Source organism: Ornithorhynchus anatinus, chromosome 4 (assembly GCF_004115215.2).
Source record: "Ornithorhynchus anatinus isolate Pmale09 chromosome 4, mOrnAna1.pri.v4, whole genome shotgun sequence".
Classification (NCBI taxonomy): domain Eukaryota; kingdom Metazoa; phylum Chordata; class Mammalia; order Monotremata; family Ornithorhynchidae; genus Ornithorhynchus; species Ornithorhynchus anatinus.
Window position 1 is genome coordinate 2,109,221 of NC_041731.1, and position 23,700 is coordinate 2,132,920.

The following is a 23,700-nucleotide window of genomic DNA, read 5'->3' on the forward strand; positions in this document are numbered from 1 at the left end:
CTCTGCTCCCAGATCTAGAGTCTGTAGCTAGTGATCCTACTCTCCAGCCTGCCTGTTGGTCAGCTGACTGACCCTTCAAATCCCTTGAGGAGAGCTGTTCCAGATCGGGAATTCTCCTCAGGCCAAGAAAGCGGCCCGATCCACTTTGTGTTGGAAAACGGCTCTCTCAGCCTCCCTCTCTCCCTCCCTCTCGGCTTCTCTCTCAAACTGTCTCAGTCTCCCGCACTTACCACCTCTCTCTCCCCTGGTCCTGCAGGCACGCAACCCAGCAAGAGACCAATAAAACCGTCACTTCCAGTACCAAAGCTATCAAGCAGCTGTCTGAGATTGTCAGGGGCTCATCACGGGTACGTACTGGTGCGACATTGGATGGGTTTTAAACACTGGGGAGAGGTGCGGGACATAGGCTGGTGACTTTCTTAATAAACCCGGAGAACCTCTTGGGCAGTAAATGGTTTCCATGCTGTGGGCTCTGGAGTTTCTTAGCATAAAAAGGAAATCAGGTGTCTGCTCGGAGTTAGGATCCCCGGTCTCTCCAGGCACCGATCGCTGCAGGCCCATGAGGGGCTGCTCTACACTGAGGACTCTGGGTAGCTCTCTGGAAAGTGATTCTGCCCTGAGCAAATTTTTTCTTTTCCCTCTTCACTGAATCATTCTGGCAGTCCTCTCACTGGATGTAAATAATAAGTTTGTGTCCTTCTCATCCCCCAACCCCTCGGCTTTTTTTCAGAGCTGCCCCCAGGGAGAGACACCGGCGAGGGAGCTCAAGGAGGAATAGGGGTGGGCGAGCGGGCAGGACCCTGAGTTTGAGAAGGCTAGAGTGGCCAGTCATCCTGCTATCAACTGGTCTGTCCCTTGACTGGTGTGTGTTTAGGCATTGGGTGGACACTTCTTCATGGCTCAGTGGAAAGAGCCCGGGCTTGGGAGTCAGAGGTCACGGGTTCTAATCCTGGCTCCGCCACTTGTCGGCTGTGTGACTTTGGGCAAGTCACTTAACTTCTCTGTGCCTCAGTTCCCTCATCTGTAAAATGAGGATTAAGACTGTGAGCCCCAGTTGGGACCACCTGATCACCTTGTATTTCCGCCCCCCGCCACAGCGCTTCGAACAGTGCTTTGCCTAACGCTCTGCGTTAAGTGCTTACTGTGTAGTAAGCGCTTAACAAATACCATCATCATTATTACTATTATCCGGCATTTACAATTCCGGTACCCAACCTCCCCCCGCCACAGCCCCTGCCGCCAAGTTCTACCATCTACAGGAGGTGCCTGTCGGCCGAGGGACCTGAGAGGAGAAGTCAGCGGCTCTGGAGCTGGGAAGGAGGGGGTCAGGACACCTTGGAGAAAAGCTCTAGGTGTGAGCGGATGTGGGCGGACCGCAGCCTAAATGGAGTCCAAGGCAACCGTAATGATTTGCGCCAGAATCGAGACGTGACATCACACGGGTCCCAGAGTCCGGGTCCGCTGAGAGATGTTCCTGGCTTCCTTAGCGGTGAGGAGGGGCGAGAGGGCCCCTTTCACTGCAGGCGGATGTTATAGTGCTGTTTGCTGTTCACACCAGGTGCCGTTCGAGTTCAAATCCTGACCCAGTCCTATACCTACTGAGGTAGTTTTTGGGAGGCAGCCTGGGGAAAAGCCAGGGTTATGAGACGGGAGAGCCTCGGCTCATCCGGCCACTGACTTTTGACCCTCAATTCCAGCAAGAGCGACTTCAACTGGACCGTCTTAAGAATCAGTTGTCAGATGCCATCCAGCGGTACGGGGCCATGCAGAAGGTAAGAGGGTTTCCGTCCTGAAGTTCGAGCCGGCTCTCCACGAGCGGCTCACTCCGTCTCGTTCCCCCCCCGCCCTTCACCCCGTCCACCGGCCTTGGGCTGGTTTATTCCGATGGACCTGGTTGAATATCTCAGGAGGGGGTGGCTTCGAGATCAAGAACAGGTGGGGAAACCCAGGGCCAACGAAGGACCTGACGAAGGGGAGGAGGATCCAGCTCAACCCGTCCACTCCAACCTTCTGTCTGCAACACCCAGAGCTCAGCCGCCACTGAAGTGAGCCAAAGGCAGCCATCTCCCACAGGCCTCCGGGACGCTCACCTAGCTGGGTTGCGTGCCCCAAGGACAGCACAGCTTTGGGAAGCTAGAGGAAAGTGGTCTGGCTGATTTCTGGATGGTCCCGGAAGGTGACCTGGCCTCATCCCTCAGTGGCTCTGGGGGCGCACGAGAGAGAAGGGGAAGTGCAGAGGGAAAACCAGATTGGGGTTGAAGTTTTGGAGTTCCGGAAGGGCGCGGTGGTGCGGCTTTGCAGAAGAAAGTTGAGAACCGGCAGGATGTTGCTCTTTGTATTTGACCTCCACCTTTCCCTCCTCCCGCCCCTTCTCCACCTCCTCCCTGTGCTCTCTCCCGCAGAAAATTGCAGAGAAGTCCAAGTCCTTGCTTCCCGTGGCTCCACGAAGCGGCAAGCAGGTGGGTGAGGCCGTGCCTGCCCTCCATGGGAACGGGGTTGCCTGAGGCGAAGCCGCAAAACACTCATATTGCCATTATTCATTCATTCATTCATTCATTCATTTGTATCTTTTGAACACTTACTGTGCGCAGAGTACTGTACTCATTGCCTGGGAGAGCACGATACAACAGTAAAAGGAAACATTCCCTGCCCACAAAGCGTTTACAGTCTAGAGAAGGGGAGACAGACAGTAATATAAATAAATGAATTACAGATATATACAAAAGTGCTGTAGGGCTGGGATGGGGGAAGAACAAGGGAGCAAGTCAGGGTGATCCAGAAGAGAGTGGGAGAAGAGGAAAGGCGAAGGGGGCGCTCCGTGAGGGAAGGGCTCTTGCAGGAGATGTGCCTTCACTAAGGCTTTGAAGTTGCGGGGAGTAATTTTCTGTCCGATCTGAGGAGGGAGGGCGTTCCGGGACAGAGGCGGGATGTGGGCGAGGGGTCGGCGGCAAGATGGGCAAGACCGAGGCACAGTGAGAAAGTTAGCCTTAGAGGAGTGAAGTGTGTGGGCTGGCTAGTAGGACACTCAGGGATCACTTGTGCTTTCCAACAGGACCCGGTGGTTGGCCCAGGGCCCTCTCCGTGGATGCCTGGGCAACTGCCCACGGTTCAGGATGGGGCTGGGGCCAGGGGAGCCCTTGGGAGTTATATTTTTATGCTGAGAAGCGGTATGGCACAGGGTAGGGGGGTCAGGAGACCTAGATCCTAATCTTGGCTCTGCCACCTGCTAGCCGTGTGCCCCTGGATTCTCTGCTCGTGGTGCTCTCCCACTGGCAGCGGGAGCCGATGGCTGGAGCCGGACTCCTCCCAAGCCCCCGGCCCCGCCTGCCACCATTTTCCACAGCGGGGCTCGCAGCTGAACCATTTACCCGGAAGAAAAAAACGGCAAAGAAGAGGGAGCCCGGTGCTCCTCCCCACACCCCCAGTGTCCTCCGCTCCGGAGGATGGTTCCGTCTGCCCCTCGCCCCCCCGTTGACGCAGGCGGGGATCTGTAAGGCCGATGCTACTCGGCTCACGTCGGGTAATCTCCCTTCCCGAGAGGCCGTTTTTAAGGTTTCTTTAAAGCCAAAAAGAATGGTTTTATCAGCTCTCGTCAGAAGCCCATTCAAAAGGCTATTCTTTAGCAGGCAAATTGGATTTCATATTCCTCCGGTGTATTCTAAGAAACAGAGAGAGAGGCCGGCCCTTCCCTAGGAGGAGGAGGAGGAGGAGGGGTTGGGGAGGGGGAAGATCGGGAGGGAAAGAAGAAGGGGGAGGGGAGGAGGAGGAGGAGAAGGAGGATGGCGCCTTTGTTCGGCGGGTCTACAGGCACGTGAACCCTCTGGAAATCCATTCGGCACCCGTGCCTCTCGGCTCTTGCCTGGATCGCCCGGGCGATAGATCTGTAATCCGAGGGCCCAGGTGTTAAAGACCCAAATTGAGGCTTTGTGAGGAAAAGAAAGAGCAGCAGCACAAACCCTTCTAGGAGGAGAAAAGCTGAGGAGTCGTTGAAGTGTGTGCCAGGCTCTTCTGTCAGCGCTCTCGACTTTCTGGAAGTGGTGCCGCCCGTGTTCCTGGCTGGCTTGGGAGCGTCCCGCTGTTGGGGTGGAACGGATGGAATCCAGCAGTAACGTCATCCCCTGGGGGTCTGCTGGGGACATCCAGACCTTCCCCCACTCCTCCACCTCCATCCCCTTCCTTCACAGCCACCGCAGGGAGTGGAAGCTAGGGGACCGTGTGAGGTGAAGGACCTCCTGCATTCTAGGATGAGGATGATGATGATAATACGGATAATAATGACAGTGGTATTCAGTAAGTGCTTGCTGTGGGCTAAGCAGATAATCGGGTGAGACCGAACCCCTGTTCCACATGGGGCTCCCGGTTTCTAAACGGGAAGGAGAGCAGCTATTGGATGCCCATACCACAAGTCCCGGAACGCTGCTGTCCATCCAGTGAAAGTGAGCAAGAGCAGCGTGTTAGTTTTAGATGATAATATTAGTGTTGTCCGTGGGCCTGTGGCTGAGTGTTTGGCAGGGCTTACCCTCTGCAGGTGCGGGGGTGGCTGAAAGGATCGACAGTCCAGTCCTTTCATCACTCAATCCACCCACGGTATGTATTGAGCGTTTACTGTGTGCAGAGTACTGTGCTAAATGTTTGATAAGGTGTCATAGAGTGTGTGTGTGAGTGACCGTCGACTGAATTCATTTCCTGCCCTGGAACCTTGCAGGGAAGCAGCATGGCCTAGTGAAAAGAGCACTGAATTGGTCGTCAGAAGACCTGGGTTTTAATCCCGGCTACACTGCTTGTCAGCCGGGTGACCCTGGGCAAGTGTACCGTGCTAAGCGATCGGGAGAATATAATAGAAGAATGTTGGTAGACGCGTTGCCTACCCACCACGAGCTAGAGGGTAAAATAAGGTGGGGAGAGGAGAGGTTGGTCAGGGAAGGCTTCCTGGAGGAGAGGAGATTTTAATAGGGCTTTGTTAGAGGGAAGAGCCGTGGCATGGAAGAAATGCAAGCCAGGGAGCTCCGGGAAGGAGGGAGGGGTTGATGGCCAGAGGGGCTGAGAGCTAGGCACAGTGAATAGGTTATCTTATTAATAATCACGTTGGCATTTATTAAGAGTTTACTATGTTCTCGGCTCTGGGGAAGATTAGAATCCCAGGCTACATATGCCTTATTTTGACCCGGTTAATGGCATTGCTCATTATGATCTAATGTCCTCTCTGATTATTCAAATTTGCAGAATGCTCTGTTTCCAGTCAACAGTGGAATTTCAATTCCCATTTAACTGGAGACCTCCCTGGCCCGGGGAGTTAAATGAGCTCTTTCCAGGGGCGTGGACAAAACCCCAGGCAGCCTGGAGCTTTTAGCTTCTAAAGATGTGGATTCTGGGAGGGTCGGGGCCAGCTTTGGGGAGGGGGTCCGGGGCGATGCCAGGAAGGTCTGGGGTGGCCAGGATCCGCCAAATAACCGTCTCCAATTGGAAATTTGCTGAGCGTCCTTGAGGTCCCCAGCACCATCCCCAGAGTTTAACACTTGTTTTATTTTCTGAGGGTTTGAAGATGTTGGTTAGACAGCATGAGGGATGTTTTATCAGTAAACAAACAGCACCAAAACCGGTGCTTGCATTCACTCTGAGATAAAAGAAAACAAACTCCAGACCATCTGGAGCATCACTTCATTCATTCATTCATTCATTCATTCATTCGTATTTATTGGGTGCTAACTGTGTGCAAAGCACCGTACTAAGCACTTGGGAGAATACAATACAACAACAACAGACAGACACAATACCTGTCCACAGTGAGCTCACAGTCTAAAGGGGGAGACGGACATTAATATAAATAAATAGATAAATAAATTACAGATTTGTACAGATATAAACATATGTGCTGTTGCCTTCCATGCACTTTGGCAGTGTGGTTTTCTCTTCCAGTTACAACAAGTTTATAGCTGTTTGCCTGTTCCACCACCCCTGGGGCCTGAGATTGGAGTGACTGGGGAGGGGCAGAAATGCAGAGCTGAGTTCTGGGGGTACAGACTGTTCTGAGTTCTGGGGGTACAAGTCGGGGAGCAGAACTACCACTGACTTGTTGCCTTCCATCTCCAAGAGAACACCCCAACTTTGCAGAGATAAACCAGAGTGACCGTGAGAGCCTGACCGTTGTATATTCTCTTCTCCCCCATCCCACTCCTACAGCCTACGTTCTCAATCAGTCCTCAATCAGTTAATCAATGGTCTCTCCCAAGCACTTAGTACAGTTCTCTGCCCACAGGAAGTACTAAATAAATCAATTGTATTTATTGAGCGCTTACTGCGGGAAGAACACCGTACTAAGCATCCGGGAGAGCACAACACAACAATATAACAGACGCATTCCCTGCCCGCAACAAACTTATAGTCCTCGGGGGCGGACAGACGTTAATATAAATAAATTATGGATATAAACATAAGTGCTGTGGGGCCGAGGTGGGTGTTGAGTAAAGGGAGCAAGTCACAGTGACGCAGTATCAAGTGCCACTGATTGATTGATTTGATTTGAGCAATTACTGTGTGTAAGCACTGTACTAAGCACTTGGGAGACACAATATCTTTTTTTATGGTATTTGGTAAGCGCTTAGTATGTGTCTAGCACTGTCAGGTTGGACAGAGTCCCTGTCTCACAAGGGGCTCACAGGCTAAGAAGGAGAGAGGGGCAGGGGTGTGGCCATGTCTGTTGAAGTGGAGGAGATGGGGAGGGGGCTCCGGGATGTGATCGAGTGGCAGGACTCCCCGTCTTAGGGGGATTTGGTAGGCATTAATCCCTGCCCTCAAGGAGTTTACATCTAGTGTTCCCTCCTCTCGCACCCTGACCTGATAGAACCTTGCCATCCCCATTTCCTCTCGCCGTCATCATTCCCGTCATCTCCGCCTCGTCGTCAGTATTTACCGAGCGCCCTCTGGGCAGAGCAGTGAACCAGACTCTAGGGAGCAGCCAGGACCAGTTGAATGCTGGTAGGGAATTAGGGAATGTTCTTCCAACACCACAAGCCTGCTTTGGGTACAGCGTGATGTGGTGATGGAAGAAACGGTCGGGTAGGGCACTGGGGCCGGGGAATGCTAAAGTGAACCTCCTGGAGTCACTTTGATAATCAATCAGTCAAAGGCACTTATTAAACACTGACTGCTGGCGGAGCACTGTACAGAGTGCTTAGGAGAGTCCAGTACAGCAGTTGGTAGACACATTCCCTACCCACAACGAGCCTACAGTCTAGAGGAGGAGACAAAGATTAACAAAGAAAGAAAGTTAGTCGGGCTCCGTCCCACCACCGAACCAATCAGACACAGTTGGTAGACACATTCCCAGCCCACAATGAATTTACAGTCTAGAGGAGGAGGAGGCAGGCATTAAAAAAGAAGATAAGCTGGGCTCTGTCCCACTGCCCAACTGAGCCAGAAGACAGACCTCGAGCAAGGGCCCGTTCTCGAGAGAAAGCTCGAATTCAGACGGCGTCAAAGTGGAACGTGGCAGGGGAGGAAGTCGGCGTCGTGGGAGCGGAATCTGAGCTTCCTTGGGGACCGTCAGCCGTGAACCTGCTCCAGGGGCATCACCTTCCTCCCCCCGCCAGCTCCCCGGTTCCAATAAATACCATGACTGCTGTTCCTACTACCATATGCAGAAAATGACCAGGCAGGCCTCTCCAGCGGGAGCGATCCAATTCAAGTCCGTGCTCTTTCCTGCTGGCCTGTGCTCTCGAGGGGGCGGTTATTTGCAAGGCCGAGTTAGAGCCAAAAGCAGTTTCTCCTCAACCGAGAGAGGAACCCAGGTGCCTCTTTTCCTACCTACCCTGTCAATGGTTGTTTCCCTCATTTTGAAATAACCATACCTCTTGCGAAAAGAATGGTAAAACATGGTTAATATGCATGAAATAACAGCTCAGGAACAGAGATGAGAATGTTCGAAGGCCCAGGGGAGGAGAGGAAGATGGAAAACAAGGTCTTACATTCACTTTACTCGGCGGTGTGGCTTTCTCCCCCAATTAAAACAAGTCTATAGGTGTTTGCCTGTTCCGCCATCCCTGGGGCCTGGGCTTGGAATGAACGGGGAGGGGCAGGTAGCAGAGCTAGGTTCTGGGAGTACAGACTGTTTTGGGGCTCCGGGTGGAGGAGTAGGAATCCCGCTCAGCTTTCTCCCCACTCTCCCGGCAAGCGTATTGGTGAGGCGGCCCCCGCGAGATGGGCTTGCCAGTTGACGGACGGCTACGTTTCTACGGGGCGACCTAATGCTAACTCTGCCCCTTCACCTTCTCCCGCTGGTAATGGCAACCGTGGCATTCGGTAAGCGCTTACTACGTGCCAAGCACTGTACTGAGCACCGGGGCAGATACGAGATCATCGGGTCGGACACGATCCCCGGCCCAGATGTGCCTCGTCGTTTGAGAGGGAGACTGGTATTTAATCCCCATTTTAGAGATGAGGAAACTGAAGCACGGAGAAGTTAAGTGATTTGCTCAAGACCGCAGAGGAGGCAAGTGGCAGAACAAGGATTAGAACCTAGGCCCTCTGGCTCCCAGGCCCACACCCTTTCCATTAGGCCAAGCTGCTTCGCCAACTAATTACCCCCATTAATTCCCGGGACCCTGATTCTTAACAACTCACCGGCTTCCTCTCTCACTTGTGTATTTATGTTCATCCTCGGCACGTGTGTGTTTGTGTGTGTTTCTGTATAGTCGTGTGAGCGCACACGCATACGCATAAACATATACTAATGGATCCCACCTGCTCTCTACCAACCTCACGAAGTTGGCATGAGATCAAGGAGATCAGTGATAGGAATGTGATTTGGGGGTGGGGAAATGACAGTCTCTCTAGGCTCAAAACCTTGGCTCCAAGGGGTCCTTTATCTGTGGTTTTGTTTTTATTTTTGGCTGGGTGAGTGGGAGGAGAATGACAAAAAAACATGTCCCATCCTCTCCCCTTCCTCTGCGCTAGCTGCAGGCTATGGAAATGCTCTAGAACAGTGACAGGTGGGAAATGCTTTTCCTGCAAAGCAGTCTGGGAAAATCTAAGAGGCTGAGTTGTGTGATTGCCAACATGGAGGATTTTTGCGTTGTTGTTAAAGGACTCCCGGAAGGGTTCTGGCTGGAGCCCCCCACGGGTCCTTAAGGACAATGGGATGATCGGAGGTGGGGGGGGGGGGCAAGTGGGAAGAAGGGTTTACCACACTCTGTAAAGGGGTAGGAAATGGTCAAGGGTGCGGTTTATCGGTCCTTCTGTAAGGGCTGGAGAGGAGGAGAAACACCTAGGTGCTCAGTGAATCCAAGAAGGAGAGGCCACGTCTAGGTACTGTGATATTTGTTAGGTACGTACTCTTTGCCAGATACCGTGCTAAGCGCGGCGGTCGACACAGATTGGACACGGCACCTGTTCCACATGGGACTCAGCCTAAGAGGGAGGGTCTTAGCCCCATTTTATAGATGAGGAAACCGAGACACAGATCCGCTGACCACCTCGAGGTCACAAAGCGGGTGAGTGTTAGGGACGGGATCGGAACCCAGGCCTCCAGATTCCCAGGCCCACGCTCTTTCCATTAGGCCTCTGCTGCGTCGATATAAGTGTTAGGCACCGTTCTCCCTCTAGGCCGGGTGGCAGGCGTTACTGGCGGATGGGGAAAGGACAGCATAGTTCTGAGGAGGCTGGTTCTGGGGGTCTCTGGGCTGGGCGGGGCCGAGTGGGCAACCGATCAGTGAACTCCTGGGCATGGCTCGTTCAGGACACCGTTTGTGAGATGAGCTCAAGAAGCTTACAGTTTATCTGAGGACACACACAGACCCTAAAATTCAGTAGAGAGAGCAGGTTGTGTAAAGATATGTCCATAAATTGCGAGGGGTTTAGTGGGGGTGGAGTGCTGAAACGGCACTAGGAGGGGAAGTAGGGTGGGGACGTGCGAGATCGATGAGGGAGGACCTCCTGGATGGGATTTCAGAAGGGCCTTGAGGATGGGGAGGATACGGTCTGCTGGATAAGAAGTTCCAAGGAGGAGTGAGGGTGTGAGCAAGAGGTCGGGGGGTAAGAGAGATGGCTGTTGGGCTCAGTGGGGTCTTGATTCTTGAGTGACCAAGGTCGAGTCCAGTAATCTCTCTGAGCCTCAGTGTTCCCATCTGTAGAAGGGGGATGATGTTGAGAAGGTGAAATGCTATCACTGACATTGGAACGCCGCCGAGAAGTAAAAGGGCTCTCTGTGCTAACTGACGAGGTCAGAGTGATGTGGGGGATACTGACTGGAGGGGGAGGAGAGAGTGAGCAGAGAAGGTGGCTTATGCAGGGGAGTGGAGAGCAGATTCTGGGGGGCCGGCAAAAAAGCCAAATGATCCCGAAACCGCACCTGCCTGCACAGTGGCACTGGGAGAATTGAGTCGGCTACTTTACGCTCCGTGAATGACTGTCTTTGCGCATGGCTGTTTCGAGGGACCCCAAGGGCAGGTCCCCTCCACCTCCCTCCTTACTGTTAATGGGAGGTCGATTAGGACGATGAGGAACCTGGCTGGGGAACCTGGGCATTCATGCCCACAGTTGGTAGGGGTCTGGCCGGGGGCCAACAGCGTAACTGACCGCAGCATCGATGTCCACCTGTCCCCACTCACGCATCCCCTTAGTCCCCTTTGACCACCCACTGACTCGATTTACTGGGCAGGCAGACGCGGAGGCCGGCGGCCTCCCCGCTGAGGTGGGAGAGTGGCCTGCACCTCGCTCTCCGGGGATGGGACGGCTGCGGGCCCAGCGCCCTCATTCACGACCCGGAACAGAAGCAGATGATTCTCTCAGCCCATCCCAAGATGCTTCATCATCGGCTGTCGATCGATCGATGGCGTCGATTGAGCTCTTACTGTGTATTCGTTCAATAGTATTTATTGAGCGCTTACTCTGTGCAGAGCACTGTACCGAGCACTTGGAAAGTACAAATCGGTAACCGCGTATAGCGTACTGTACTAAGGGAGAGTACAAAGTGATAGGGTAGTTAGACATCCCCCTTTAAAATAAAAATTTAAATCATCTTTTAACGCACTTTATTAAGCGCTTACTAGGTGCCAGGCCCTGAACTAAGAACTGGGGTATATACCGGCTAATCGGGTTGGGCACGGTCACTGTCCCGCGTGAGGCTCAGAGTCTTGACGCCCATTTTACAGATGAAGGAACTGAGGCACTGAAAAGTGAAATGACCCACCCAAGGTCACACAGCAGACAAGTGGCTGGGGTGGGATTAGAACCCAGGCCTTCTGACTCCCAGGCCTGTGGTCTATTCACTAGGCCAGGCTGCTTCTCGTTGTATGCGGGGATTGAGTCTACCCACTGTGTTGTTTTGTAGTCTCCAAGCACTTAATACAGTTCCCTACATACAGTAAGCGCTCAATAAATACCCTTGATTGACCACTGTTGTTTAGGGGATCCCTTCATCTCCCGTTGCACCTCCCTCCCTTCCTCACTAGTATTTCCAGCTCTGCCAGCGCCCCCCCCTTCCCCCGCCACCTTTTAATAAAAATAAATAACCTGCAGAAATACAATTCCGGGCTCTTGTAGTGTATCAGTGGAATGAGAGCTGGGAGAGAGCTAGCCGATCTAGATCAATAAGCTTTATTGTTGTAAATTTATGGCTCAAAGAAAAAGTGTGGAAAGCAATAAAGACTTCCTCCCCCCAGCCCTCTGCCTCCCCACGACATGCAGGTTTGCTCCGAAGTGCAGAATTTGACATCACTCTTGGCCCTCTTTTCCCACCTGTATTCGCCCCTCCCTTTCAACTCCAGCTCCCCTGAACGTCCCGCCTCCTCTTCTCCCCGGGGGTCTTGGAGCCCATCCAAATTCCAGGCCCAGTTTGGCCTGTTCCCTGGAAGTGGGAGCCTTTTATTCCTTCCAGCTTCCTTGGCTTCCCTCTTCTCCATGAGATGATGATCGTTATGGCCTCCCGGTCTCCATTCTGGTTCCGCCTCCTGCCCCTCCCACCCCCTTTTATGATATTTGTTAAGCTCTCACTGTGTGCCAGGCACTGTACTAAGCGCTGGGGTAGATACGAGTTATCAGGTTGGATACAGTTCATGTCCCACATGGGGCTAACAGCTTCAATCCCCATTTTACAGATGAGGGAACTGAGGCGCAGAGAAGTGAAGTGACTTGCCCAAGGTCACACAGCGGACAAACGGTGGAGGTGGGATTAGAAGCTAGGTCCTCTGACTCCTATACATTTAGGCCACACTGTTTCATGCCCCTGAAGAAGATATCAGGATGCAGCACAGTAGGGAGATGCATGATATCCCTGCTCGCTTCAGCGACGTCCTCTCACTGCCCAGAAGGTTTCTCTGTGGGTAAACACCAAATGATATAAAGGGTCGCCCCTGGTCCGGAGGTCCTTCTTCAGGTCTAATCTCTACCTCTCCTGCTGCAAAAACCCATTTCGTACACGATCAATCAGTGGTCTTTATTGAAGACCGGAATATGTGGAGAATATAATTTCTTGTGGGCAGGGCATGTGCCCGTCATATCATTATACTGTACTCTCCCAAACAGTTCAGTGTTCTGCACACAGTAAGCGCTCAGTAAATACAGTCGATGGACTGATTGACTGTGAGACCCGCCGCAAGTCAACTCAACCTCTTTGAGTCCTGAATTTTCCAACTGGGAAGTGGGGAGGATCATTCTTGCCTCCGGACGAGACTTCTCGCAGCGGTGTTTCGAAGGCGGGCCAACCCACCATTTTGGGAAGGGGAGAGCTATGCTAAGCCAGGGAAATTAAACCGTAGATGAAACAGAACTCTGGGAAACCAGAGATCTGATGCACAACGCCCAACTGATGAGGGAAACCTCAGGCCTACTGCAGCCATTGACCTGCCAGGCAGTCATTGCCATCCCTGAGAGTCTTGGTGGGCTGGCGATGTCATTTCTGGCTGGGCCTGGCACCTTTGAATGGAAGTGGGGGTGGTTCTGGGGAGGGGGGCGGTGAAACATTGGAGGAGTCCAGCTCCCTCTGCCCCTCTAGCTGGCAGAAGCCCTCCTGAAGTGGCCGTTCAAGGGTGATGAGGTGAGAGACCTCTGACGTTTCAGAGTCTCCCCATATGGAGTCCTGTGGCCCCGACACCTCAGCGGAGCACTAAGGAGATGGCAGGGCGAGTCTTACTGAGGTGGAAATGTCAGCCAAATATCAACCTGCCCTCCCACGGGGCTCTGGCTAGCTGGGAAAGTTCCGCTACGGAAATGTCACGGCTCTTCCCCTCCCCGCCCCCCCGCCAGGGCCCACAGAGCCGGGAGAGGGTGCCGGGGCGGAGCCTCTGGGTGAGATGCTAGAGGCCACCCGGTCCGAGCCTCTGCCCCCAGCTGTGTGGGCCCTTTCCCCGGGCTGCAGCCTCTGGACTCCGGTCTCTGTCGTGGCGATTTTGCCGTTCTTTGCGTCAGTCCAAGGTCATGTTCTGGATGGAGTTCCTCCAGGTGGGCTGTCCCGTGGAGCCTGGTCTCCTTATGCTCCCTCATATCATCCGAATATCCCCCATCCTTGCTCCCTCTTCTTGCTTAAATCCTGGCTCCCGGCCACCTCCTCCAGGCAGCCTTATCTGATTCCTCCCCGCCCCCCCAATTCCAAACTCCTCATCGTCTCTGACCCCCACTCCCTCTCGCCCTATCTTTTTGAGGAGGGACCATCTGAAGAGACCGAGAGCCAGTCGAGGGCAGGGCCGTGTTTGGGCTAGAGCAGGGACCCCAGGTGTCTGAGACCCCGTGGGTGACCAGGTGGGACTTGTTGGCTGACGGGATGGGACTGGATGGTCAAGTGTGCACAAGCTGGATTGCCTTTGCCTCTGCGCGCTGCCAAGCAGCTCCTGGATAAGTGACGGGAGCCAGAGCTTATCTGCCCGGGCCTGGCACCAGGCGGTGTCTGACCTCTGGAGCAGGATGGGGGCGATGCATCCCCCACCCCAACACCCATGTCCCTCCTCCTCTTCCTTCCGACGCAGAGTCCCAGGACCCCATTCTCCGACCTGGCGGACGGTGAGAAGATCTTCACTGGGGCGGATGGGCCATGGCAGAGCCTGGTCCAGGACCAGAGCCGGGACCAGAGCCAGGACCAGGCCCTGCTGGCCGAGATCACCGAGGCTGACCTGGACACCATCCGCCAACGGGAGGAGGCTGTGCAGCAGATAGAGGTGAGAAAGATAATTTTCTTGAGGAGATGGAGAAGCTTGTCCAGTGAGGCCAGGTCCTGCTTAGAATGTTGGGGGGGGGGAAGGGGAGGGGGGATCGGGAAGGGGCCGGGTGTGGGGCATTAATTATAGTTCCCCAGGTTTGCCAGCCCTCCGGCTCCTCCCAACAGCAGCAGCCTAGCCGCTGATCTCTGCAGGCCAAGGTTTCTCCCGACCGTGCAATATGGACTGAGCCCCGGCTTGCTATTACCATCTCGGGAAAGGTGTCTACCCACTCCATTAGATTGTACTCTCCCAAGGGCTTGGTACAGTGTTCTACACAGTAAGCACGCAATCAGTACCACTGATTGATTCTTCATGGCGATTACTGGGCGCTTCAGACAGTGCTCCGCGCACAGTAGAGGCTCACTAAATTCTCTTGATTCTTGTGGGCGAGGAGCCTTTGTACTAACTCTTGTATCTTACCCTCCCAAGCTCTTAGTACAGTCCTCTGCTGCACACAGTAAGCGCTCAAAACACCACTGATTGATTGGATGGTGGCTCACTCCGTGAGGGCAGGCAATGTACTGAGTGGTGGGGACAGGCTGCGGGATAATGATATCACGATCCAGTCCCTGGAACTCCTGCTTTAGAATGGGGGCAAAGGAGCGGAGAACCTGGTGTCAGACCCAAGAGGTAAGAATAGCATGTAAGTCATTCTGTTTAGGTTCCCCAGCGGATTGGAGGTTCTGTGAGGGTGGGGAACATGTGTCCTGTGTCTATGGCACTCCCTCAAGAGCTTAAAATAATGCTTTGCTCCGTGATTATCATTGATCGATTGATTAATGCACCTGTGACAATCTGACAGGGGGGAGAGGACAGACACTAGCAACAGAGGCATCCTTTGGTTTGCAAATAGTGCTGATAGTGAAGCTTCAGCCGTAGTTTGACGGACACACGATGGAGTGTGCTTGACAGAGGAGCGGAAGAGGAAAAATCCACAGTTCCTGCCTTCAAGGGGTTGACAGTCTAAGGAAAGAGGGCAGACAGAAACACCCAGAAGGAGAGGCCATATGGCCCAAGTGAACAGCAAGAGGACAGATCGGGACAGGGAGAGGGGACACACATAAACACACACACACACACACACACACACACACGCATTCAGTCACTCCCCCCCCCCCCCCCAAAGAGCGGCCCCACCATTCATAGCATCTGGCCCAGGGTTGGGTGTCTGGGCTGAATGGAGTCAGGTGAGATTCATCATGCTTTAAAAATGTCCGCTTCCCCGACCTCTTGCCACAGGCTGGCAGGGAGGTCCGGCACCATTCCCTTTCCCACACAAATCCTGAAACGTTCCAGGCAACTTTTTCCATTGAAAAAAATAGTTGATTCTGTCAAGAACCATTTGGCCTGCCCTCTTAACCACATGAATAATCGCCCTTTTATGCCGTCCATCTTTTAAGAGGTTTCACCATAAAATTCCCGGGTGATCGATTGGCTCAGCGGAGCCGTCAGCGGCTGCGTTGGCTGCCGGCACGCCTCGCCCTGAATCAAACCGTGACGGGTCACTGAACGCTGAACTTTCAGTGATAATTGGCATTTACATAACCACCGCAGTCATCCCTTGATTATCTATCAGTAAGGAAAAGAGACCTAACGCCTTCAGATTTAAGATCCACTCGAAAATCACCGTGTCTAAATTTAGAACCCAATCGGCCAGTGCCGGAGACAGAGCCGGGACGGAGGATGAGATGGTGAGATCTGGAGAGAGAGCCAACAGCCGATGAGTTCCCGGCAGCTGATATTCCAGGAACCAGATCTTCCATAATCCCCCTTGGTGCCTCCTCGAACTCCCCTGCTCCCTTTCCCTCCCCACCTCTCCTCTTCCACCTCCAGACCCCTCCTCCTTCCCCTCTACTTCCTCCGTCTCCTCCTCCTCCCTTTGGGAACGACGCTCCCTTCCCAAAGAAGCTTTGGCAAAATCCCAGCACGAAGAGATGGAGAAATGAATATGGTGCCAGACAATCAGTCAGTGGTATTTATTGAGCACTTACAGTGTGCAGAGCACTGGACTAAGCACTTAGGTACTGTGGTACATGTGATTTCTGCCCTCAAGGAGCTTGCAATTTAACAGGGGAGACAGACATTGGAATAAAGGACATGAGGCAGTTGAAGGAAACAAACTATAAAGTTATGTGTAATGGGGAAGGGGGTGGGTTTGGAGGACTCAAGTGATGTGGAAATGCTGATGTGACGTTGAGGCACGGAGTGGGGTTGGGGGATGAGAGTTAATCAGGGAGGACTTCCTGGAGATGATTTTAGTAGGACTTTTTACATGGAGAGAACGTGAACTACTGGATTCCTTCAGTCAGTCGAGTTCAGAGCACTGTACTAAGCTCTCATGAAGTACAGTTCGGCAATCGACAGAGACGATCCCTACCCAACAACGGGCTCACAGTCTAGAAGGGGGAGACAGACAACGAAACAAAACAAGTAGACAGGCATCAATAGCATCAAAATAGATAAACAGAATTGTAGATATATACACGTCATTAATAAAATACATGGAATGATTACTATGTACAAATATACAGCAGTGCTGTGGGGCGGGGAAGGGGGTGGAGCAGAGGAGGGAGTAAGGGCGATGGGGAGGGGAGGAAGTTGTGAAGGGGGAGGGAGTTCCTGAAACTGGAAGTAACACATTCATTCAACAGTGCAACAAGGAGCGATTTGCACATGTGTGTGATGTATCAGGGATTTTTAAAAATATTTAAATGCTTACTATGTGCCAGACACTTAATTAAGCTCTGGGGCAGATACAAGCTAATCAGATCGGACACAGTTATCCCATATAGGGCTCAGAGTCTTAATCCCCAATTTACAGATGAGGTAACAGGCACAGAGAAGTTAAACGACTTGCCCAAGGTCACACAGCAGACAAGTGGCAGAGCAGGGATAAGAACCAGGTTCTACTGGCTTCCAGGCCCGTAATCTATCCGCTAGGCCATGCTGCTTCTCAAGTCAGTCATTCCATGGGATTTTTAACCACATTTGCAAAACGAGAAACTCTCACCCCGTGTAGAGTCATTTCTGAACCCAGAAGTCCGGCTGCACAGGAAGGCTAGTAGGGAGAGCAGACCTTTATGGCCCGTGCACGGGCCAGAGTTTAATAGCCCAGACCTGGCCTGAACCACCTAGGCAGAAAGCACCACGTAGTCTGACCGATCATCCACTTCCCTCTCTCCTCGTTACCGGTAATCGATCCCAGACTGGCTCTCCGTGGCTACGGACCCCTCGGTAAAGGGATCTATTTCTCCATCGTTCCAAACCACATTCCTATCGGGTAGGCAGCAGCCGCGCCCCTTGGTACACCCATTTTAGGGAGGGGAAAACCGAGACTCAGGGTATGAAATGGCTTCCTCAAAGACACACTAGCAAACTGGGGGCAGAGTGAGAAAGAGAACCCAGGACCCTGGGCAGTCTCTGAAACAGGCTGCCCTTGCCTGGACAGCTCTCTGGCAGGGCCTTCAGGAGGCCGGCCAGCACCCGGCGCTATTAAGAAGAACACAAAGGCTGAGTTGTGTGAACATTCAAATGGTACAAAACTCCGGCGACTCAGCCCTAAGCCCTTACAAGGATCCCGCCCGAAGATGGCTGAATGGAGCATTGTCTGAGCTGATGTTTTCTTCCTTCGGCGCTTTCAAGGTTGTGTGAACGTTCAAGGTTTCTTTAAGTGCTCCAGTTCTGTCACTGGCTATTTCTGAGATGTAACGTTTCAATCTGCCAGCCCTGGGAGACCAGTTAATGGCGTCTCCTGGACTGCACCGGGGGAAATTTTGCGGCCGTGTTACGTCTCGGCGTTTGGGAGATGTGGTTGACACTCTGGGGATGGTGGTGGATCGGGGGAGGGATGGTTGTTAGGATTGAATATGGAATGACAGGAAAAAGTAGATCCTCCTTCCTCTATCTCCTTTCGCTATCTACGTATCGCCTTGCCCTATTCCTCCTTTCCCCTTCTCGGGGGGCCACGCTCCTTGTTTACCTGTGGGGCTGCCGTCTCCCAGGAAAGTTCCTTCGGCACTCGGATTTTCCATTGGGAAAATCATCTCCTTGGCAACTCTGGATGGACCATTAGTCTTTTGGGGGACCACTGGGGCCAGCCACTTGGATTTCACTAAGTGCGGATTGCAAAGGAGTAGAAAGGTTTAGGAAAGAAGCCTAATCCGTAGCGACATTTTATTTCATCGCTCTCTGTCTGTTGGATGGTCTCTATTCCATGTTTGCCTCTTCACTTGGGTCTCTCTGTCAGCCATTTTTACTATGCCTTGAAAATAAGTACTAGACCACCGGCCCGGGACCAGCCTGTCGATAAAATGTTTCCTCATATTGAAGTTCGGGAGGCAGCAGCGTAGTGAGAGAGCAGTGAGCCATTTCTGTCTCTCCTTTTGGTTCTTTGTGTTGCTGCGCTTCCTTAAGCCCCTGTGACTCGATGGAAGGGAAGTAGGAGTGGTAGGAATAGTAATTGGGTTTATTAGGCACCTACTGGGTGCAAAACATTGAGAAAGTAATACAAGGGTGAGATGTATATACGGTCTCCGGCCTCCGAAAGGATCACGATCGAAGACTGAGGTGGGGAGGGGGTTGCTGTCAGAGCCAGAAAGAAAGACGAAACAAATAAAAAAGACACGATGGATGATAAGTACGACAGCCGTTACAGAATTTCAGACCTCTCTCCAGCAGTTTCTGAAATCACGGTCACAGCGGTAGTGTGGGGCATCTGTGGGTGGCGGGATGGGTAAGAGGGGTGCCCTAGATGTCCGAAATAACTTTCCATGGTTGGGGGGGAGTCCCCCTCTCAGGATGGTTAAAGACAGCTGCTTTTGATGTTACTCCAGATTGTGGGAGGGGCCAGAGTGTCCTGGGGGCCTGCTCCCAGCCTCTTCACCTGGGCCCTGCCTCCTTCCTCACCTTGTAGCCACCTGGCTGGTCCTCCCCTCCCCAGACTGGCCAAGGGTCCTGGAAGCAGTCGATCCAGATCACGATCAAATTTAACCAAAGGGAAGAGAGGCGACGAGAAAACTTTCCGCTCCTCCTCCTCCCAAGCGGGTCGTCGGCCAGTTGCTTCCTGAGGTCTGGACCCTGAAATAAATCAGGACGTTTGATTAAGTGTGACACTCTGTTCACTTAATCTGATTAAGCTCATTGTATCAGAATTGATTTGGGGGCACTCACGTAGCAAGAACAGGGATGTAATTAAATCGGGGGGGAAGAGGGGAGCCCGCTGAGGCCGCGGCCTGTGCAAAGAGCCCTTCTGCAGGGCCCGACGCAGGCAGATCCGTAAGCCCACGGAGACGATTCGGTGATTTAGCGTTCGAAAGAGGCAAGGAAGCTGCTGCAGTTTCACACCTAGAAAAGGGGTCTCTCCACGGCCTGCAGCTGAGCAAAAAGAGCCTGCTGGAAGAGAGGTGGGGCCGGCATCTTCCCTAACGTGGAATTGATCGGTCGATTAATGCTATGTACTGAGCACCAACTGTGTGTAGAGCACTGTCCTGAGCCCTTGGGAGTTAGAAGGCACGATCTCTGTCCTCGAGGAATTTACAATCTAGTGGGGGAGAGAGAGACAGTAGAATACAAATAGGAAAAGCAATGGTATATAAAGGTAGTGACCGAGTGTTTAGTGGGTAAGAGTGCTACTAATAATCGAGTATTTGTTAAGTGCTTACTATGTGCCAAGCACTGTTCTAAGCCCTGTGGTAGATAAAGGATAATCGGGTTGGACACAGTCCTTGTCCCTCATAGGACTCACATTCTTAATTCCCATTTTACAGATGAGGGACCTGAGGGTCAGAGAAGTTAAGTGAATTGCTCAAGGTCACATAACAGACAAGTGGTGGAGCAGGGATTAGAACCCAAGTCCTTCTGACTCCCAGACCCGTGCTCTATCCACTAGGCCACGCTGCTTCTTGTTATTAATAAGAACCTGCAGACCTAGGTTAATGTCTGCCCCCTACATAATAATGTTGGTATTTGTTAAGCGCGTACTATGTGCAGAGCACCGTTCTAAGCGCTGGGGTAGCCACAGGGGAATCAGGTTGTCCCACGTGGGGCTCCCGGTCTTAATCCCCATTTTACAGATGAGGTAACTGAGACGCAGAGAAGTTAAGTGACTTGCCCACAGTCACACAGCTGACAAGTGGCCGAGCCGGGATCAGAACCCATGACCTCTGAGAACTCCAGAGCCCGTGCTCTTTCCACTGAGCCACGCTGCTTCTCCAATTCTGGACTGTAAGCTCACTGTGGACACGGAACGTGTCTGACAACTCTGTTACATTTAACTTCTAACAACTCTGTTACAGTTAACTCTCCCAAGACCTTAGTTGAATGTCCTGCACACAGTACGTGCTCAATAAATACAATCGATTGAGAAGCCTGAGGGATTAGCCCCGCAGCCATTTCACAGAAGGTTGGAGATTAGAGCCCAGAGCCTGGGGCTTCCATAGTGATGATGATGGCATTTGTAAAACGCTTACTATGTGCAGAGCACTGTTCTAAGCACTGGGGAGGATACGAGGCGATCGGGTTGGCCCACGTGGGGCTCACAGTCTTAATGCCCATTTTACAGGCGAGGGAACTGAGGCACAGAGAAGTGGAGCGACTTGCTCAAAGTCACACAGCTGCCAAGCGGCAGATCCGGGATTTGAACCCATGATCTCTGACTCCCCAGCCCGTGCTCTTTCCGCTGAGCCACGCTGCTTCCGTCGTGCTCTCGGCCTTCATCTTCCCCCGTCCAAACTGGGTTTTACCGTGCCCTCTGCTCCCAACCGCTGTTTCCATCTCAAGTACTTTGTGCTCTCCCAGAAATAACTATATATATATGATATGTTGGCCAATCACTCAGCCACCCTCTCACGGGGAAGAAAAATGTCTTTCCAGGGAATTCAAGTTAGTGGCTTCTCCTTTCATTTTTATTTTTTCTGATATTTTCTGCAGCTGTTTTTTTTCCCCCCCCGGGGAACAGAGAAGTCAATAAAAAAATACCACCATGAATTTAGAAATAAAATTTTGGGGAAAGAAGAGTCCAGGTGATTGAAAGCTAGGTTTCCATGGGTTTGAACAACCCGTTCACCACTATCATAAAATGACGGTGCCCAAGCTGCCCAGGACAACGTGGCTGGACCAACGCCCTAGAGAACAGCTGGTCTCACCGTGGGTCATTCGCCATCTTCTAATGACAAGGCGGCTCCCAGAATTCCATATAGCTCTCACTCCCGAACAATATCAACACCCCCACCCCAGTATCGGTATCGTGTTTCCCTCTGCCAGTTCTCAAACCGCCGAGGTGAGCGGAGTTGAGGAGATGGAGCTGCGGAGTTCTGAAAGCTGGGTGGTAATGGCAACCGCGAACTGGGGTCTCTGGCAAGGAGCCCATCGCCCCCAAGTATCATTAGCCTCCCCACCCTCCCATCATCCCCACCTTCCCCAGTTTGCCTGCCCAGGTTCCATCTCCCAGGCTGTTTCCCCAAACAGCTGGGGAGGAATGAAAGCAGGAATGCTCGCTGTCCCCACAGACTCCCCCAGCCCCCGGGGCAGGACCACAGCCCCTAGGTTGCCAGCAACTTTTACAATTTGTCTATGAAGATGGAGAGGCTCCTTTGCGATGGGGAGTTTTCTACGAGCCCCAAGCCAGGCCCGTAACGTCTCAGAGCTGGTGCTGCTCGCTAAGAAACAGACTCCAGAAATATTTAGTAAATCTGCAGACCGTAAGTCTTTCCTCTCCACTCTTCCTTTAACTCCAGGATTTTTCTTTTTAGTTTTTTCTTAAAAGAGATTTATGCAAAGGGTAATTTGCTGGGCGGAATCATGTGGTGCTCTCTCTATCTCTCTTATTGTCCTTGTAGCTGGAGAATCTTCCCAATAAAATCAGTCTTGATATATCCTTTTGGGGAGAGAGAAGCCAGGAGCAAGTTACATGCCCTTTCCTCTTCCTTTGAATCAATCAATGAGCAGTTACCGTGTGCAGATCACTGTGCTAAGCTCTTGGGAGAGTACAGTGCAACAGAGTTGGTGGACGTGATCCCTGCCCACAACGAGCTTACAGTGTAGACATGACCATAAATCGTTTACGGATATGTACGTACCTGCCATGGGACTGAGCGTGGGATGAATACCAAGTGCTTAAAGGATACAAATCCAAGTGCCTAGACGATAAAGAAGGGAGAGGGAGCCAGGGAAGAGACGGCTTAATCTGGGAAGACCTCTTGGAAGAGATGTGACCTTACTAAGGTTTTGAGGGTGGGGAGAGTGGTTGTCTGGTATATATGGGAGGTCCTGTGTGGCCCTGTCTCTCTGCCTCCTTGTTTCCCTTACCACCCCTTTCCCCTGACCCCGAACACCAGTGCTAAGAAAACTCTAGAATCGTCAAATCATTGATCTATTTAGACGGAGATCCCCATGGGGAATGGCGATTGGGTCCAACCTGATTAACTTGCATCTTTTCCCACTTTTAGAACAGTGCATGACACAGAAAAAGCACTTAACAAATATAATAGCAATAATACTGGTAACCAGCCCATTTCCAAAACAGAATAATCGATTTCGTTTGTACAGAAAAGATTCCACAGTCTGAAACTCCCTGAAGTTCCTCTTCCCACACTCAACTCCCATCCTGGTCAGGGATCGTTCCCTTCCCTCCTCTTACAGCCTAATCCAGTTTTGTTCTCTTCCCCAGGGGATGTAGAAGAATTTTGCTGGGTGGAAGACCATTATTAGGTTGCCCTCCCCTATCCTCTTCCCCTCCTCTTCGTCTTCTTCGATCAGTGCCGGTGGCGTTGTGTATGCCAGGGGCTTACGTCTCCTCCAAGGTGCCTGCCCTGACCAAGCCCTCATTACCTCTTCTCCCACTCCCTTGTACGTCACCCTCACCCTTAGATTCGCTCCCTTTGTTCACCTCAGCCTCACAGCATTTAACTATAATTCATTTATTTGTTCTAATGTCTATCTCTCTCTCTCTAGACTGTAAGCTCATTGTGGGCAGGGAACATTTCTACCAACTCTGTTGTACTGTACTCCCCCCAGTACACTGCTCTGCACATAGTAAATGCTTCATGAATATCACTGATTGATTGACTGGGATAAGATAGGCCCTTCCGTCAGCATCTTGATCATCCTACCTCTCGTAACGTTTAATTATTAGTGTTCAGTCGGAGTCTTCCCTTCTCAACTCGAAATGAGGCTCAAAAGTTTCACCGGGGAGAAAGCCCCCAGTACCGTGGCGTCTCTGGCCACGGCCCAGCGGACCGGTGAACGCTAGACTCCCGCCGAGCTGGACCTGGCTACTGAATTCGCTTATGCCGCTCTGAAGTGGAAGGAATATGAGAGCATTACGGCCCCCGGAATACAGATCCCTGGGACCCCTCCCGGCTCCCAGCCCGTTCCACCCCGGCCCCGCAGAGCTGGGAGATTATGCAGCGGGAGCGGACTGCCGGGGAGAGCCGACTGGCGAGACCAGCCTCCACCTCCGCCCCCCCGTCGGGTCCCGCATTCCTGCTGGAAATAAAATTTCCGTTCAGGGCGCTCC

General features: G+C 52.4%; 1 protein-coding gene across 3 annotated transcripts in view; it reads left to right on the plus strand.

The window, feature by feature from the left end:
- TSNARE1 (t-SNARE domain containing 1) overlaps nucleotides 1-23,700 on the plus strand; it is a 237,291-nt gene that overhangs the window by 119,769 nt on the left and 93,822 nt on the right. For all 3 annotated transcript variants that reach the window (XM_029063152.2, XM_029063153.2, XM_029063154.1), the window contains 4 exons: nucleotides 257-347; nucleotides 1,698-1,772; nucleotides 2,403-2,459; nucleotides 13,956-14,144. In XM_029063152.2, coding sequence (XP_028918985.1) covers nucleotides 257-347; nucleotides 1,698-1,772; nucleotides 2,403-2,459; nucleotides 13,956-14,144 — 412 coding nt within the window. The remainder of the gene's footprint in view (nucleotides 1-256; nucleotides 348-1,697; nucleotides 1,773-2,402; nucleotides 2,460-13,955; nucleotides 14,145-23,700) is intronic.